At 37.5% G+C, this 13,552-nt stretch overlaps 3 protein-coding genes across 5 annotated transcripts; 2 read left to right on the top strand and 1 right to left on the bottom strand.

Annotated features, from left to right (window-relative positions):
• Positions 1–737: 737 nt before the first annotated feature.
• Positions 738–4,891, top strand: LOC140006670 (subtilisin-like protease SBT5.3). The gene is made up of 11 exons (XM_072048980.1): positions 738–985; positions 1,096–1,211; positions 1,320–1,417; positions 1,503–1,661; positions 1,895–2,003; positions 2,472–3,012; positions 3,120–3,217; positions 3,324–3,569; positions 3,778–3,892; positions 3,992–4,205; positions 4,350–4,891. The coding sequence occupies exons 1-11, from the start codon at positions 908–910 to the stop codon at positions 4,889–4,891; spliced, it is 2,316 nt and encodes a 771-aa protein (XP_071905081.1). The 5' UTR covers positions 738–907.
• On the bottom strand, positions 3,581–7,450 carry LOC140006669 (pentatricopeptide repeat-containing protein At2g42920, chloroplastic-like). Its single transcript, XM_072048979.1, has 2 exons — positions 5,617–7,450; positions 3,581–4,187 (listed from the first exon to the last, which is right to left on the bottom strand). The coding sequence occupies exon 1, from the start codon at positions 7,292–7,294 to the stop codon at positions 5,714–5,716; it is 1,581 nt and encodes a 526-aa protein (XP_071905080.1). The 5' UTR covers positions 7,295–7,450; the 3' UTR covers positions 3,581–4,187; positions 5,617–5,713.
• Positions 7,451–10,164: 2,714 nt separating this feature from the next.
• On the top strand, positions 10,165–13,315 carry LOC113689732 (uncharacterized). Of its 3 annotated transcripts, none has more exons than XM_072048978.1 (5): positions 10,165–10,425; positions 10,511–10,670; positions 11,613–12,110; positions 12,543–12,573; positions 12,700–13,315. In XM_072048978.1, exons 1-5 carry the CDS (start codon positions 10,180–10,182, stop codon positions 12,881–12,883), a joined length of 1,119 nt encoding a protein of 372 aa, XP_071905079.1. In that variant the 5' UTR covers positions 10,165–10,179; the 3' UTR covers positions 12,884–13,315. The 3 variants fall into 3 exon arrangements, with proteins under 3 accessions (XP_071905079.1, XP_027063292.2, XP_027063293.2); XM_027207491.2 differs by having other exon boundaries at positions 10,233–10,425; positions 10,511–10,585; XM_027207492.2 differs by having other exon boundaries at positions 10,283–10,670.
• The last annotated feature ends 237 nt before the right edge of the window (positions 13,316–13,552 follow it).

Below are 13,552 nucleotides of genomic sequence, written 5' to 3'. Positions count from 1 at the left end.
ATTTTCATTATGCCATATTCTGATGGAAAATTGGTTATTATATCCTCCGGATGGTGCAATTAATCTTTGTTCTATCGCAATCATATTAATATGAGAGAAAACTATATACTATATTTATCTGGCTTAGATTCAGTTGTTAACATGGTTTGAAGACTCGGCCGAGATCGAGACGACTCGGTCGAGTCGTCACCGTCTCGGCCTAGTCCGAGACGAGACCACGACGAAACGATACCAAGATACATGACTCGCCGAGACGTCACCGTGAAGGGTTGAAACGGCCGAGTCTCACCGAATCACTCCGAGTCATCCCGAATCAACTTGAATTTTTATTATTTTTACTAATTTTTTAATTATTTTTGTTTATCATATTTTTTTACAATTTTTAGAATGTTAAATATTTCAAAAATTCGCATCTCGCCGAGACCGCGACCGATATGCCGAAACCGATGTGAAATGGTCGCGGCCGCGACCGCGACTTTGAACCATGCTTGTTAAGCACATTTGTTTTTGAAAATGCTTTTGCATGTTTTTAAATGGAACAAAAGCAGGCAAATAATTACAGTCTGTGTTTGTAAATTCTTTTGCATGTTTGTATTTTCTCTTAATAGGAACTACTCAATTCAAACAATAGCAGGACAGCTATCGACTAAACGACCCACCCTTCATTTTCTCCTCTTGTTGTAACGGATTGTCTCCCCCTTCATTTTCTCGTACAGGAAAATTGCCATCCTTTGCCATTCAATAGAAGTCCAACGCACATAGAGAATCAGAATAGGAAAAATAGGACAGGTCTGCATGGTAGCATCCTATAACAAAATAATTCTTCGGTGGGGGAGAACTCAAAAGAAGGAAGAAGCAAGGGGTTCCAACTTCCAAGCAAAGGGCGCAAATACGAAAAGGAGGCACCATGAGAGCTAGTCCTTCAATCATTCGTTTCATATCCATTCTTTCAGCATTGCTTATTCCCACATTTGCTGAAAAGAAGGTAAACATATTGTTGCATGCCTACCTTGAATTAGCATGTTATGATTTTGTTGTATATTGACAAACAAAATAAATGCTAATCTGGATAATGTGTCTGTTTATGTCGACTAGTCTTACGTAGTGTACCTGGGATCTCATTCACGTGATCCAGAAATAGAAGTCTCAGCTGTTGAATATGAGAGAGTAAGAAATTCCCATTTTACGCTCCTCGGATCATTCTTAGGGAGGTAAGTAGTTGATGTCTGTGTTTCTGAAGAAATCCAAATCCTATGCATTTTATCCATGTTCAGAGTTGATGTCTAACGTACACTTCATGCTTTGATTTCTACCAACAGTGAGGAAAAGGCCCAAGAATCGATTTTCTACTCTTATACAAGACATATCAACGGCTTTGCTGCAGTACTTGATGAGGCAGAAGTTGATCAGATATCTAGTAAGCAATTTGGAATGCTTCTTCTTGAGTTATTTTTGGGCTGCTTTTCTTTGCATTGTTGATTAATATTTTCATCTTAACTCAGAACATCCGGATGTCATATCTGTGTTCTTGAACCGACCAAAGAAATTACACACGACCAGGTCATGGGAGTTTATGGGGCTAGAGCACGATGGCCAAATCCAGCCATCATGGACCGAGGCAAGATTTGGTGAAGACGCCATTATTGCCAACCTTGACACTGGTGAGTTTGCTGCTTAGGTCCCTACAATAACATCTACTTTTATGTATGTATCTATGGCGAATTGGCTGCGGTAAAAATGCATGGAAGCCAAGGATGATTTAGATATTGATAGAGTCAATTACCCAGAATAATGCATTAGTCTACTTACTTCCTTTAGCCCCATTTTCTTTTGGCAATTGCTAGCTTTTCTGTCCTTCTCCATCCTTAAAATTTGCTTTGTGAGATTGAATCAGGTGTCTGGCCAGAATCGAAAAGCTTCAGCGATGAAGGGTTTGGGCCAATTCCACCCAGGTGGAAAGGAACTTGTCAAAATGGTCAAGACCCAACCTTCAAATGCAACAGGTAACGTTTCTTTATGTGTTCATTTCATCTATTACAGTTTTCACAAGATTCTTTTTTTCTATACGCATATGCAGATGTTTTTCATATATATGAAGTAGCCTGACAAATTTGGCTAACAAGTTATACGAAGCTTAGGAGAGCGAGATTTTCCTCTATCCTTGACAGATTTGGTTTGCTTCAAAAGTTCTTAAATTTTCAACAAAACTTTTCATACAAGATTATTAGAACAAAATTTTCGATGTCTGATTTTAGGCGTATAGAGATCTCCGCATGAGATTTTAAGAACCAATGACTTTTGCAGTTATAATAAAATGAATTGCATCTCTGCTTTCAGCTATATATGACAGCCAGAATGCGGGTCTTGAAGGTCTCAACCTGCTTGAACAAAAGATAATTAAACTTCTGAACATTTTAAAGAAACTCATCCGTATATTCACTAACATGGTTGTCAATTATGCACACAAAAAGGAAACTCATTGGAGCAAGATTCTTCAACAAAGGATATTTTGCTGCTGTTGGAGGTACCGTAAGTTCAAGTATTTTTGACTCACCGAGGGACACTGAAGGCCATGGATCCCATACATTATCAACAGCCGGTGGTAATTTTGTACCTGGAGCAAGTTTATTTGGATTAGGAAATGGAACAGCAAAAGGTGGATCACCAAAAGCACGAGTCGTAGCTTACAAGGTTTGCGGGCCAATGACATTCGAGGGCTCATGCTACGACGCAGATATTTTGGCGGGCTTTGATATGGCTATCTCCGATGGTGTTGATGTGATTTCAGTATCACTTGGAGGACGACCTCAACCCTATGAAGAAGATAGTATTGCAATTGGCTCATTTCATGCTGTTAAGCATGGCATTGTAGTGGTCTGCTCAGCGGGTAACGCGGGACCTGATCTTGCTACTGTTTCCAATGTTGCACCCTGGCTGATAACAGTTGGGGCAAGCACCATGGATCGAAAGCTTGCTACTTTTCTAAATCTCGGCAACAACATAAGCCTCGTTGTCAGTATTTTATCTCTTCACTCCTCTTTTCTAATTTCAGCAGTCTAGTTTGTTTGCATATTTAAGTTACAAGATTCATTTCTTGATTAGATGTTTCTTCCCTACAGGGAACGAGCTATTCAGATAAAAGATTGCCAAACAACACCTTCTTTCCCATTGTTACTGCTGCATCTGTTAAAGCTACTAATGCATCAGATTCTAATGCGTAAGGATGAAATGCACTGACTTTTGAATTAATTAGACCCCTAAGGTGATTTCATACCCTTAGAGGCAGAAATCATCCCATACTTATTATTTCCTTCTTCTTGCAGCACCTTTTGTATGGCAGGATGCCTGGATCCCATTAAAGCAAAGGGCAAGATCGTGGTCTGCCTGAGGGGGGAAAATGGTATAGTGGAGAAGGGAATAAATGCTGCTTCGGCTGGTGCTGTAGGAATGGTTCTTGCCAATGATGTATCTGATGGAAACGAGATATCTAGTGATGCTCATGTGCTTCCTGCTGTACAAATTCGTTACACTGACGGAGCTGCTGTTTTTGCGTATATCAATTCTACAGTGTAAGAAGAGATAAAACAACAATATCATAGCATGCAATAGATCTTATTCCATGATAATCATGAGCATCCACAGCTAACAACTAACCAGCAAAATGACTCATGGCCCTGCCAGTGCTCATGGGTGACATTTTCTTCATTAAAACAACTCATTCACAGAGCACGCATTCTCCTCTCCCTTTTTGTTTCTGAATATTCAATGCTTTAGCAGGAATCCTACGGCTTATATTTCACCTCCATCGACTCTACTGGGCATAAAGCCAGCTCCAGTCATGGCACCATTTTCATCAAGGGGACCTAACACTGTGACACCAGAGATTTTCAAGGTTATTATATCAAAGCTAGGTTGCTTTTTTTTTTTTGTTTATCTGGTATACTACTTTTTTTGGCTCCCTGATATCGCTATCCTATATGACCTATTTCAGCCCGATATCACTGCGCCAGGAGTCGATGTGATAGCTGCTTACTCTGAAGCACAGGGGCCAACAGGTGAAAGTTTTGATAAACGCCGAACCCCCTACTTCGTTGAGTCAGGCACTTCAATGTCCTGCCCTCATGTTTCTGGCATTGCTGGCCTTCTCAAGACCCTCCATCCCGACTGGAGCCCTGCAGCAATCAGATCTGCAATCATGACCAGTGGTAAGTCCTCACAATCTTTGATTTCATAAACATTTTACACTAGATAATCAATGACACCAACTCTGAAATGTTTATACAATCATTTCATGCATGCCATAAATAATAATCGGCAATTTGACACATGGACTCGATTCTATTCTGCAGCAAGAACTAGGGATAATGCTGTAGAGCGAATTACAGATGATGGTCATATAAAAGCAACACCATTTGCCTACGGAGCAGGACATGTTCATCCATCCCAGGCTATGGATCCTGGACTGATTTATGATCTAACAAACCAAGATTACCTGACCTTTTTATGTTCACTAGGCTATAATGAAACCAACATTTTGTTGTTTACAGATGAAACTTTTACGTGCCCCAAGCCAATTAGTCTCGTCAACTTGAATTACCCCTCAATAGCAGTTCCAAAACTGAAGGGTTCAATCACAGTGACTAGAACTGTAAAAAATGTTGGCTCCTCCCCTGCTACCTACACTGCCCGCGTTGTCAACCCTCCAGGGTTATCTGTGGATGTACAACCAAAAACACTTGCTTTTGCAACGATTGGTGATCAGAAAAGCTTCAATGTCACAATTACAGCTACAAAAGCTGGTGCAAATAGAGATTATATGTTTGGAATGTTGACATGGTCAGATGGGAAGCACTATGTGAGAAGTCAAATTGCTGTTAAGGCATCAGACTAACCAGATGGGAAGCACTATGATCAAATTGCTGTTCTCCATGATTGACTTGTAATATCTTGATATAAAAATTGTCTGTAAATTGTAAGACGTGAAGAAATTGCAGTTCCCAGTTAAGTTGCATTTTCTTACTAGTATCCTCACTTACAGTTCAAATCAGGAAAAACTCGTCGATTTCTCTCCACAATGAAACGAAGATCACTAATAATAAAAGTTACAACATTGTTAGCTCATTGACAGTGGAAGCTAACCACTAAAACCACCATGCTAAGCCACAGAATCTGCGTAGCAAGTGAATGTGGGTATATCTCATACTATCTACTATTACTGTTTACCGTCCAAAAATCACAAACTTAGAGGTCAATTTGAAGAGTCATGACAAGGTTTACTGGCAACGCATGGGGACAATGGAAAAAGAAATTCAGAATAATGTTGGTACCAGAAAAAAAAAAAAAAAGCAGGCCTTTGCACAAAGTTCAGTCATTACTGAAAAGATTCTTAGGATGAAAAGTCAGTCACTTGAAGAGTAAAGGAGAGGAACTCAAACATTCAACGTTGCCAACAAACCTAAAGTGAATGAGCAAAGACCAACTTAAGTTTGGAAAGCAAATCACAGAACAATTCAGGAGGATGTGCAATAGGACATGTGGAAGGAATTTGCAACGGTTCAGGATCTTGCATAATATCATCCTCTCGTTAAATTCAAGCTCTAAACTAACACTAGGTACCTTTTCTCAAATACAAGAGGGGACTTGACTAATTGCAAATCTTGCAGAACAACTATTGAATTGTAACTTTGATCAACCTCACAAACTTGTTCTGCAATTAGTCCATCAAAGAGTATATTTCATTGACTCGGGTATGCAACATTCCACCAGCTACAAATTCATGAACTTCCCCATCCACTTCAATTGAACTACAACCTGGTCTTTTCTCTATTTGCTTCTCCTTCATTGAAATCCTCTCATGTATTGCTTCCTCAAAATAGCCCGAGGCTGCATAGGCATTGAGCATTGATAGATAAGCACAGCTGTCATCTGGATCCAACTGAATGAAATTCATAGCTGCCCATTTAGCCATCTCAATATTTCCATGGCTCTGAGCAGCTGATAGTAGAGACCCCCATATGGTAGCATCAGGGCTCATTGGCATACTTCTGATGAGCTCTTCTGCTTCTCCAAGGTGTCCTGCTCGGCCTAGTGCATCAACCAGGCAACCATAATGCTGAATCAATGGTTCGATCTCATACTTGTCCTTCATTAATCTGAAATAGTTTCTTGCTTCATTGACTAAACCAGAGTGATTGCAGGCAGTTAAAACACTAAGAAAACTAACAGAATCTGGTGCAAGGCTTGAGAATTCGAGCCTCGAGAATACCTGAATTGCTTCAGTTTCAAATCCATTGATTCCTAAGCCAAAAATCATCGAGTTCCAGCATGATAATCCTTTTCCTGGAGCAGTCTCGAATACCTGACGTGCCATTTCAATGTCCCCACACTTGTGGTACATGTTAATAAGTGCTGTTATCACGATAGCATTCTTCTTGATGCTGGTTTTCTTCATCATATGCTCATGTATCCACTTTCCTTGGTCTAATGCCCCTAAAAATGCTGATGCATTCAATAAGCTCACCAATGTATACTCACTTGGTTCAATCCTTTGCTCTTGCATTTTACCAAAAAGATCCAGTGCCTCCATCCATTTCCCATTCTTCACGAAACCACTTATCATACTATTCCAAGAAACGTCATTTCTGAAAGGCATTTTATTGAACAATCTCCATGAATCGTCGAGTTCCCCATATTTGGCTAGCCCCGAAATCATTGAATTCCAGGCCACAACATCCACAATCTCATCCTCATCAAACAGTTTTCTAGCTTCATTCAAACACCCACAATTGGCGTACATGTTTAACATTGTATTTCGTATAAAGGGATCAAATACTAGCCCTAGTTTCACAATCCTTCCATGAAGTTGAGCTCCCTCAGCAGCTACTCCAAGTTGAGTATATGCCTTGAAAACTGAAGGATAAGTAAGCCTCTCAGGTTGAACAAACGAACTTTCCAACATTTGTACAAAAAGAGAGAGTGAAGTTTCCGGGGATGAGCTTTGTGAGAAGCCTCTGATTATTGTGTTCCAAGTGAAAAGATTTGGATTGTCCATTTGACTGAAGACTAAATAAGCATAATTCACATCACCGGCAGGAGATGTGGCACAAAAGGCTAAGACTCTGCTAGCTGCAATCTTATCCTGGATCAGGCCTGTTTTGATGAGTTGGGCATGAATCAGTTTTAAGTCTTTCATGGTGGTGCATTTGGTTTCTAGCATGGAAAGGTACGGATTGTCTGAGATAAACTTTGATATAGAGGCTGATTGTGGAAGATATGAGCAAGAACATTTTAACATTTGAGTTGGTTCTTCTATCCGTTGATCACTTCTAAAGAAAAAATGAATTTGTGATGTCAAATTTTGGCCATGAACAGGAGGTTCTTGCAAATTCTACTGAAAGTCCACCTAGAGAAACAGATAAGGTGTCTCACTAGCTCCTGGCCTCAAATGCTACATCACTCAATCCTACACATTTTGTATTTTGTCACAACAAGCTAAGAAATACAAGGTTTCAAAATCGGCTTTTAGATTTTTCTTTATTTTATACGGTTATCTTTGGACCAATAATTGCTATCGCTTTTACTGTTGATTATTAAAATGGAAGAAATGCAATCAAGTTTCTAAGGGATGGTCAGTCCACTAATAACACATAAATCCATTCAATTTGAAAAAAAAAAAAAGAAAAGAAAGCTAAATCAATTAACATAAGCTCAATTTCCATTTAAAAATATTCAATTAATTAGCTAAAGACAGACTCTAGTATTATTTTACTTCAGAAGATTCGTAAGCCATTATCAATTGTAATCTTTGGTGGTCTTTATCAAACACATCCTGGAATTTAAGATCAAGCCAATGGAACAACCAAGAAGTCACTTTACTTGCAGCTAACTAAAGATGGCCAAAAAAATAACTACTATATGATTCCCGCAGAAATTTCAAGAACCAATTGGTCAAAAGTACACAGTTTAGCTAGGATTTGTGAAGATCCATATCCACTTTAAAGTTTAAACATATATAGTTTACTTTCTACAGGACCCCTCTTAACAACAATATGCCACTTTTGGGCATAGATTTAGCCGCAACTCCTGTGAAACTGATTGCTAAACACAAGGGATAATTTCAGAAACCTCCCCTGAGGTTTCTGACAATTTCATTCGCCTCTCCTGAAGTTTGTAAAATTACACAAACCTCCCTTACGGTTATGATTTTGATAACATAGTTAATCCAATTAGAAAAAGTAACATTAAAAAAGTACTTTAAGGAGAGAGATGAAACTTTTATTTCATGAATACCCCTTATGCATGTATATAAGTAATATTAGTAAAAGAATAAAAATAATTAAAAGTCGGAAACAATTAACACACAGATTTAACCGCTCAAAAAAGTTCATATTTAATAAATTAGATAACATAAACAAGTAACAAAACTACACTAATGATTACAAGATGCAGCAAAACAGACTAGTCACCTCTTTCAATATGATGTTTACTATGATTTCTTGTGATTTTGAATAAAAAAATTTTCGAATTTTGTCTTTCTTTTCCTTCCTTTCAATTTTTTTGAAACTCTTAAAGTGGTAACAATTGTAAGGGAATTTCATCAAAATAAAGGAGACAATTGTAAAGTCATTTCATGGAAATAAGGGAGAAATGAGGGAAAAGAAAGACAAATTTTGAAAATTTTTCTAATAATTGGTACAGTTTTGTTGCTTATTTGTGTTGTTTAATTTATTAAATGTAAACTTTTTGAATAGTTAAATGTGTGTATTAATTGTTTCTAATTTTTAATTATTTTTATTCTTTTACTAATACGACTTATATATATGCATAAGGGGTATTTATGAAATAAAAGCTCATCTCTCTCCTTGAAGTACTTTTTTAATATTACTTTTTCTAATTGGACTAATTTTGTCATCAAAACTTTAATCTCAGGGAAGGTCTGTGTAATTTTACAAATTTTAGAAGAGGCTAGTGAAATTGTCAGAAACCTCCATGAGGAGGTTTCTAAAATTATCCCTAAACACGACCATAAACATTTGAGGATTGTTTGGGTGATAAGCTCAATCTAGACTAAGCTTTCATTCTGAACATGCTTCTTTTTATATGCAAAATCATGTACAAGCGTTCACAATGGTTGGTCAAGAATCAAGATCCACAGCTGTGGGCCTTTTGCTCAAGGAAGCGTGAAGAAGTGGGGTTTGATACTTTGATCTCGATAGGAATTTTGATAGAAAATACAGGCATATAAAAATATGGTTGGGTAATCTTTATTCTGCTTTTTTTTCCCGTTTGTTCTGGCTATATCTGTACACATTACCAATTTTTTAGTACATTTTCTGTCAATGTATTATTTATTTACATTGAACCTAGTATATTTACTTGTTTAGGATATGTGAGGCTACAATTTCCTCGGATCAGAAGGTTCTGACAAGTAGAAGTGCTAGTTTATATCCAACCACAAAATAAAAAACGACAAAAAAAAGAAGGAAATGAGCACCATTTCCTTAGACAAGTGTCTGATCCCCTCCTCTTTTCTTGAGTCCTCAATGTACCAGAGAGATGAAGAAACTAGGAAACAGTTTCCGCTGCTATAATATACTGTTGCAGAGAAGATCAACACCTTCTCCTTTCCTAAAGGAAAATCTTGACAAGATAGTTTCGCCAAAAAGAGTTAAAAATTCAAAGGTGAAGAAATCTTGACATACTGCTATTGCACCAGGACTGAAAGTCAAGCGCGATGCAGTTGGTAGACATAGTCCTGGTCACATAACAACCCAACCAAAAACATAGAAACTGAAATCTTGGATGAAATTTAACGGTATTTCTTGCTTTTATTGTGACTTTTTGGAAAATTTTGCTGCCCAATTAGATAAAAAGACTAATGAGAATCTTTTCTTTAGAGCAAGGGACAAATTTCCACCCCTTTTGACACACAATATGTTGACAAAAATCCCAGATGAGGGAGGACAAATTTGGGAATCTCAGGCTTGATAATTGAATATTGAGATGAGACCAGCCTAGGTCCACAGTCCCATTAAGTCAGATTTAGAAGAATAACAGTAAATGCTTTCCAGTTTCCACACAGTTGGCTATTGGGTAATAGCTACTAGATTTAAAGATTTAGTCCTATGAAACAGTGAAAGTAGAATCCCACGAGAGAGAAAAAGAGAAATTGCACAGATCATGACCATCATTACTATCATCACTACTTCAACCCACATTATACAACTTAAATTCCAAACAATTCCCTCTTTAGCTTTCTTCTCTTCCCCTCCTTCCACCTCCTCCCTCCTTTTTGCACCCTTTCCTTTTCCCTCTTGCTCCCTCAATTCCCCTCCCACCCCATGTCTCAAGTCTTCTCCTTTTCTCTCTTCCACATCAGGACACCTCACTTACTTCTCAACATTTTTCTATGTATATATCTTGAAGGTTAGCTCAAGTCCCCTTCTTTTCAACAAGTTCATCATGCTCCTTTATTTCTGATATGGCTTGGCTCGCCCTTTTTTACTCTTAGCTAAGCTCGCAACAGAACCTGATAGCAGTGCGAATTGCAGAAGAAAGTATAGAGCCACAAGGAGGAGGAGAAGAGGTTAGAAACTTTAAAAGGATGGGTACAAGGATTGTTAGTTGTCATATTTTCATCCAACTCATGACTTATCTTTTGCTCTGTTCAGGTGATTAATTATCTTTGACATTTTTTCAACATCATAATTATGTCTGTCTTTCTTATTCATTACTTCAGCTAGTCTCTATTGTGAAAAGGGTATCTAATTCCATCTTTTTTTCAACTAAGAATTGCTTTCTGCTTTATTCTGTTTTCATGAGATTCTAAACCTGTTCATGCATGCTTTCTTTGTGTCTTCTATTTTTTTTTTTTTTTTTTTTGGGATTCCAATCCATCTGAATGTTGTTAACTGCAATTCAATAAGTGCATTTTTTTTTTTTTTGGAAATGTTTCATGTTTAAACTTTGTATGTATGTTGATAAGCTGATCTTCATATGTAGGTGCATTTTCTTGTGAATTTCCAATCTCTTATGTTACTATCCAAAAGGACTTGCTTTCTACTGGCACATTTTGCTTCTAAAAAAGAGAGCACAATGCTAATGCATTCAAAGATTTAACGATGGTTCAATTAATTATTCAAGTTTCTTCTTTTCACTACGATTCTTCCTCAAATCTTGAATTATTGGAGTATTTTTAGTGGCTGTTCTTAGCACTTGGCAGTTGGGACTCTCATCATTCAATAGGGCGGTTACGTAAAGTTTTGTTGCTTTAATAGTATAATGAAATCCTAAACTAAAGTCATTTCTTAATAGTTTCTGCAATCTACTCGGTTAATGGATGCTTCTGTTTCTGAAAAGCCATACTCCAACACAACAAGATGGATTTACCTAAAAAGTAAAACATAATTTACTGAAGGATATTCATCCATACAAGGATGAAATCATGGAACTATACATTGACAAAGGCAGAAGCAACCAATCCTAATCAGGGCAACACGTTCTCATCATCGTCTTCATCTCTGTTGGAAAGAATTCTGTTGTTTCATTGAGTGTGTGCCATACTCACCCAGGAAAGCAATTGGTCAGTTGAATTGTTCTGTTTCCAATTCCAGCATCAGTTGCCAGAGAGAAAGAAGCAGAAGTGCAGAACAAAATCCCACACCATAAAGTAGGAAAATTGCAAGCTTTTCTGTCAATCTCCACAACAGAGAAGGATATTACAACCCCTATAACGACACTTCCAACAACAAATCCTCTGAACCCCACTGCAACAAATCCAACTTTAAATCCAACAGTTTCAAATCCTGATTCAGCTTCAACAACAACCAATCCAGCCAATCCATTGATGACAACGTCTCCTCTATCTTCAAGTGCAAGCTGGTGTATTGCAAGCCAATCTGCGTCACAAACTGCATTGCAGGTTGCATTGGATTATGCCTGTGGATACGGAGGAGCCGATTGTCAAGCTATTCAAGCCGGTGGCAATTGCTACTATCCAAATACAGTTCATGATCACGCTTCTTATGCTTTCAATAGCTACTATCAGAAGAATCCAATTCCAAATAGCTGCAATTTTGGTGGCACTGCTGTTCCTACTAGCACTGATCCAAGTAAGTAACATTTCCATGAAATGTTTCTACTCAAACACAAGATATAATCACTCTGCAGATATGAACACGAGAACTTGCCGCCTGTTCATTTGCTAGTTCCTTTTTACATTAAACCGAAATCTCATTCAGGCAAGAAAGTTTTCATTGAAGGGCTGAAACTTTTTGGCTCCGTATAAGGATTAATTTTACTTTGTACTTCAAACTTAATTTTGAATCCTGTTACACTATAAACCATTATATTTGTCCCACTTAAATCCAATCAGTAACAGTTTTAACAAAACTAATGGAATAGAAGACCATGCCCGCAATGTACACATATACCTCAGCCACTCTTAGAGTGCAAGGTATTCAAAATTGAAGCTTAGATTACAAAGAAAAGAAATGTTGGTACAATCTTTTTCTCTTAATTCTTGATGCGTCTATGGGTTGCAGGTTATGGGACCTGTCAATTTCAATCCACTAGGTAAGCTCCCTTCATACTCACTGCAATATCTAATTTCGAGTTAATTTTTTTTAAGAAAAAAAGAATCATCCACGCATGGTACTTAATTGAGAAAGAGTTTCTTTCAATCTGCTTTGGACTTTGCAGCACGAGCTCGTCCATATTGAATACTACAAATTCAATGGGATCAAGAGTATATGGAGCTGGTCCTATCACCCCAACCAGCTCAGGAGCTACTTTGGCATGTTGCATGATACATCTACACATCTTAACTTTTTTACTAACATTTGCTATCCATCATTCACAGATGAAAAGTGTTAAGAAGTTATAAGCATGTTCAGTTGTAAACTTTATGTGGCCTAAATAGGATTGCAAGTCATTTGTGTGGGTGCATGCAGATTTTTTTCTTTTTTTTTTTTGGGAAAGATAATATGTATAGGATGGACGGTTGAGTTGAGTGATAGGAAAAAAAGGGACAGAGGCATTTGATGTCAAATTGGTGATCATTTTAATCAATTGCCGAAGTGACATCTCACAAAAGAAAAGAAAGAGAAGCAGGAGAGAAAAGTAAAGGCTACTTTGTACATGAAAGATGGAGCAAACTGCTAAGGATTTTGTATTGGTAGAAGCTTCTGGCTTTGGAGCAAGTCTTCCTTTTCCTTTCTTGCTTTCTTTTTTTGGTTTTCAAGTTTTGTGAAAAAGGTCAGAAATATATTAGTGAAAATCTTGATCATGCATAAGCTAAATTGCTTGCCTATTGAAATCATGTTCTTGAGTAATTTTCTTTTTGTGCACACTACATAAATTTTTAGATGATTCTTAAGTGCAAAATTATCATGGCAAGTCAGCCTTGTCCTTAAAATCTTGTTCTAAGCCAAGTTTTCATTTGGATTCTATATTAATTTTAGACATACAAACCTGAGAAACGGATGAAGGTGGGCAAGGCAAGATGGAACATGTAGAGAACTAAAAAGTAAATAAAGCAAAAGGAAAAGAGTGC

This window comes from Coffea arabica, chromosome 5e (assembly GCF_036785885.1).
Source record: "Coffea arabica cultivar ET-39 chromosome 5e, Coffea Arabica ET-39 HiFi, whole genome shotgun sequence".
Classification (NCBI taxonomy): domain Eukaryota; kingdom Viridiplantae; phylum Streptophyta; class Magnoliopsida; order Gentianales; family Rubiaceae; genus Coffea; species Coffea arabica.
This window is presented reverse-complemented; position numbering and strand designations above follow the sequence as displayed.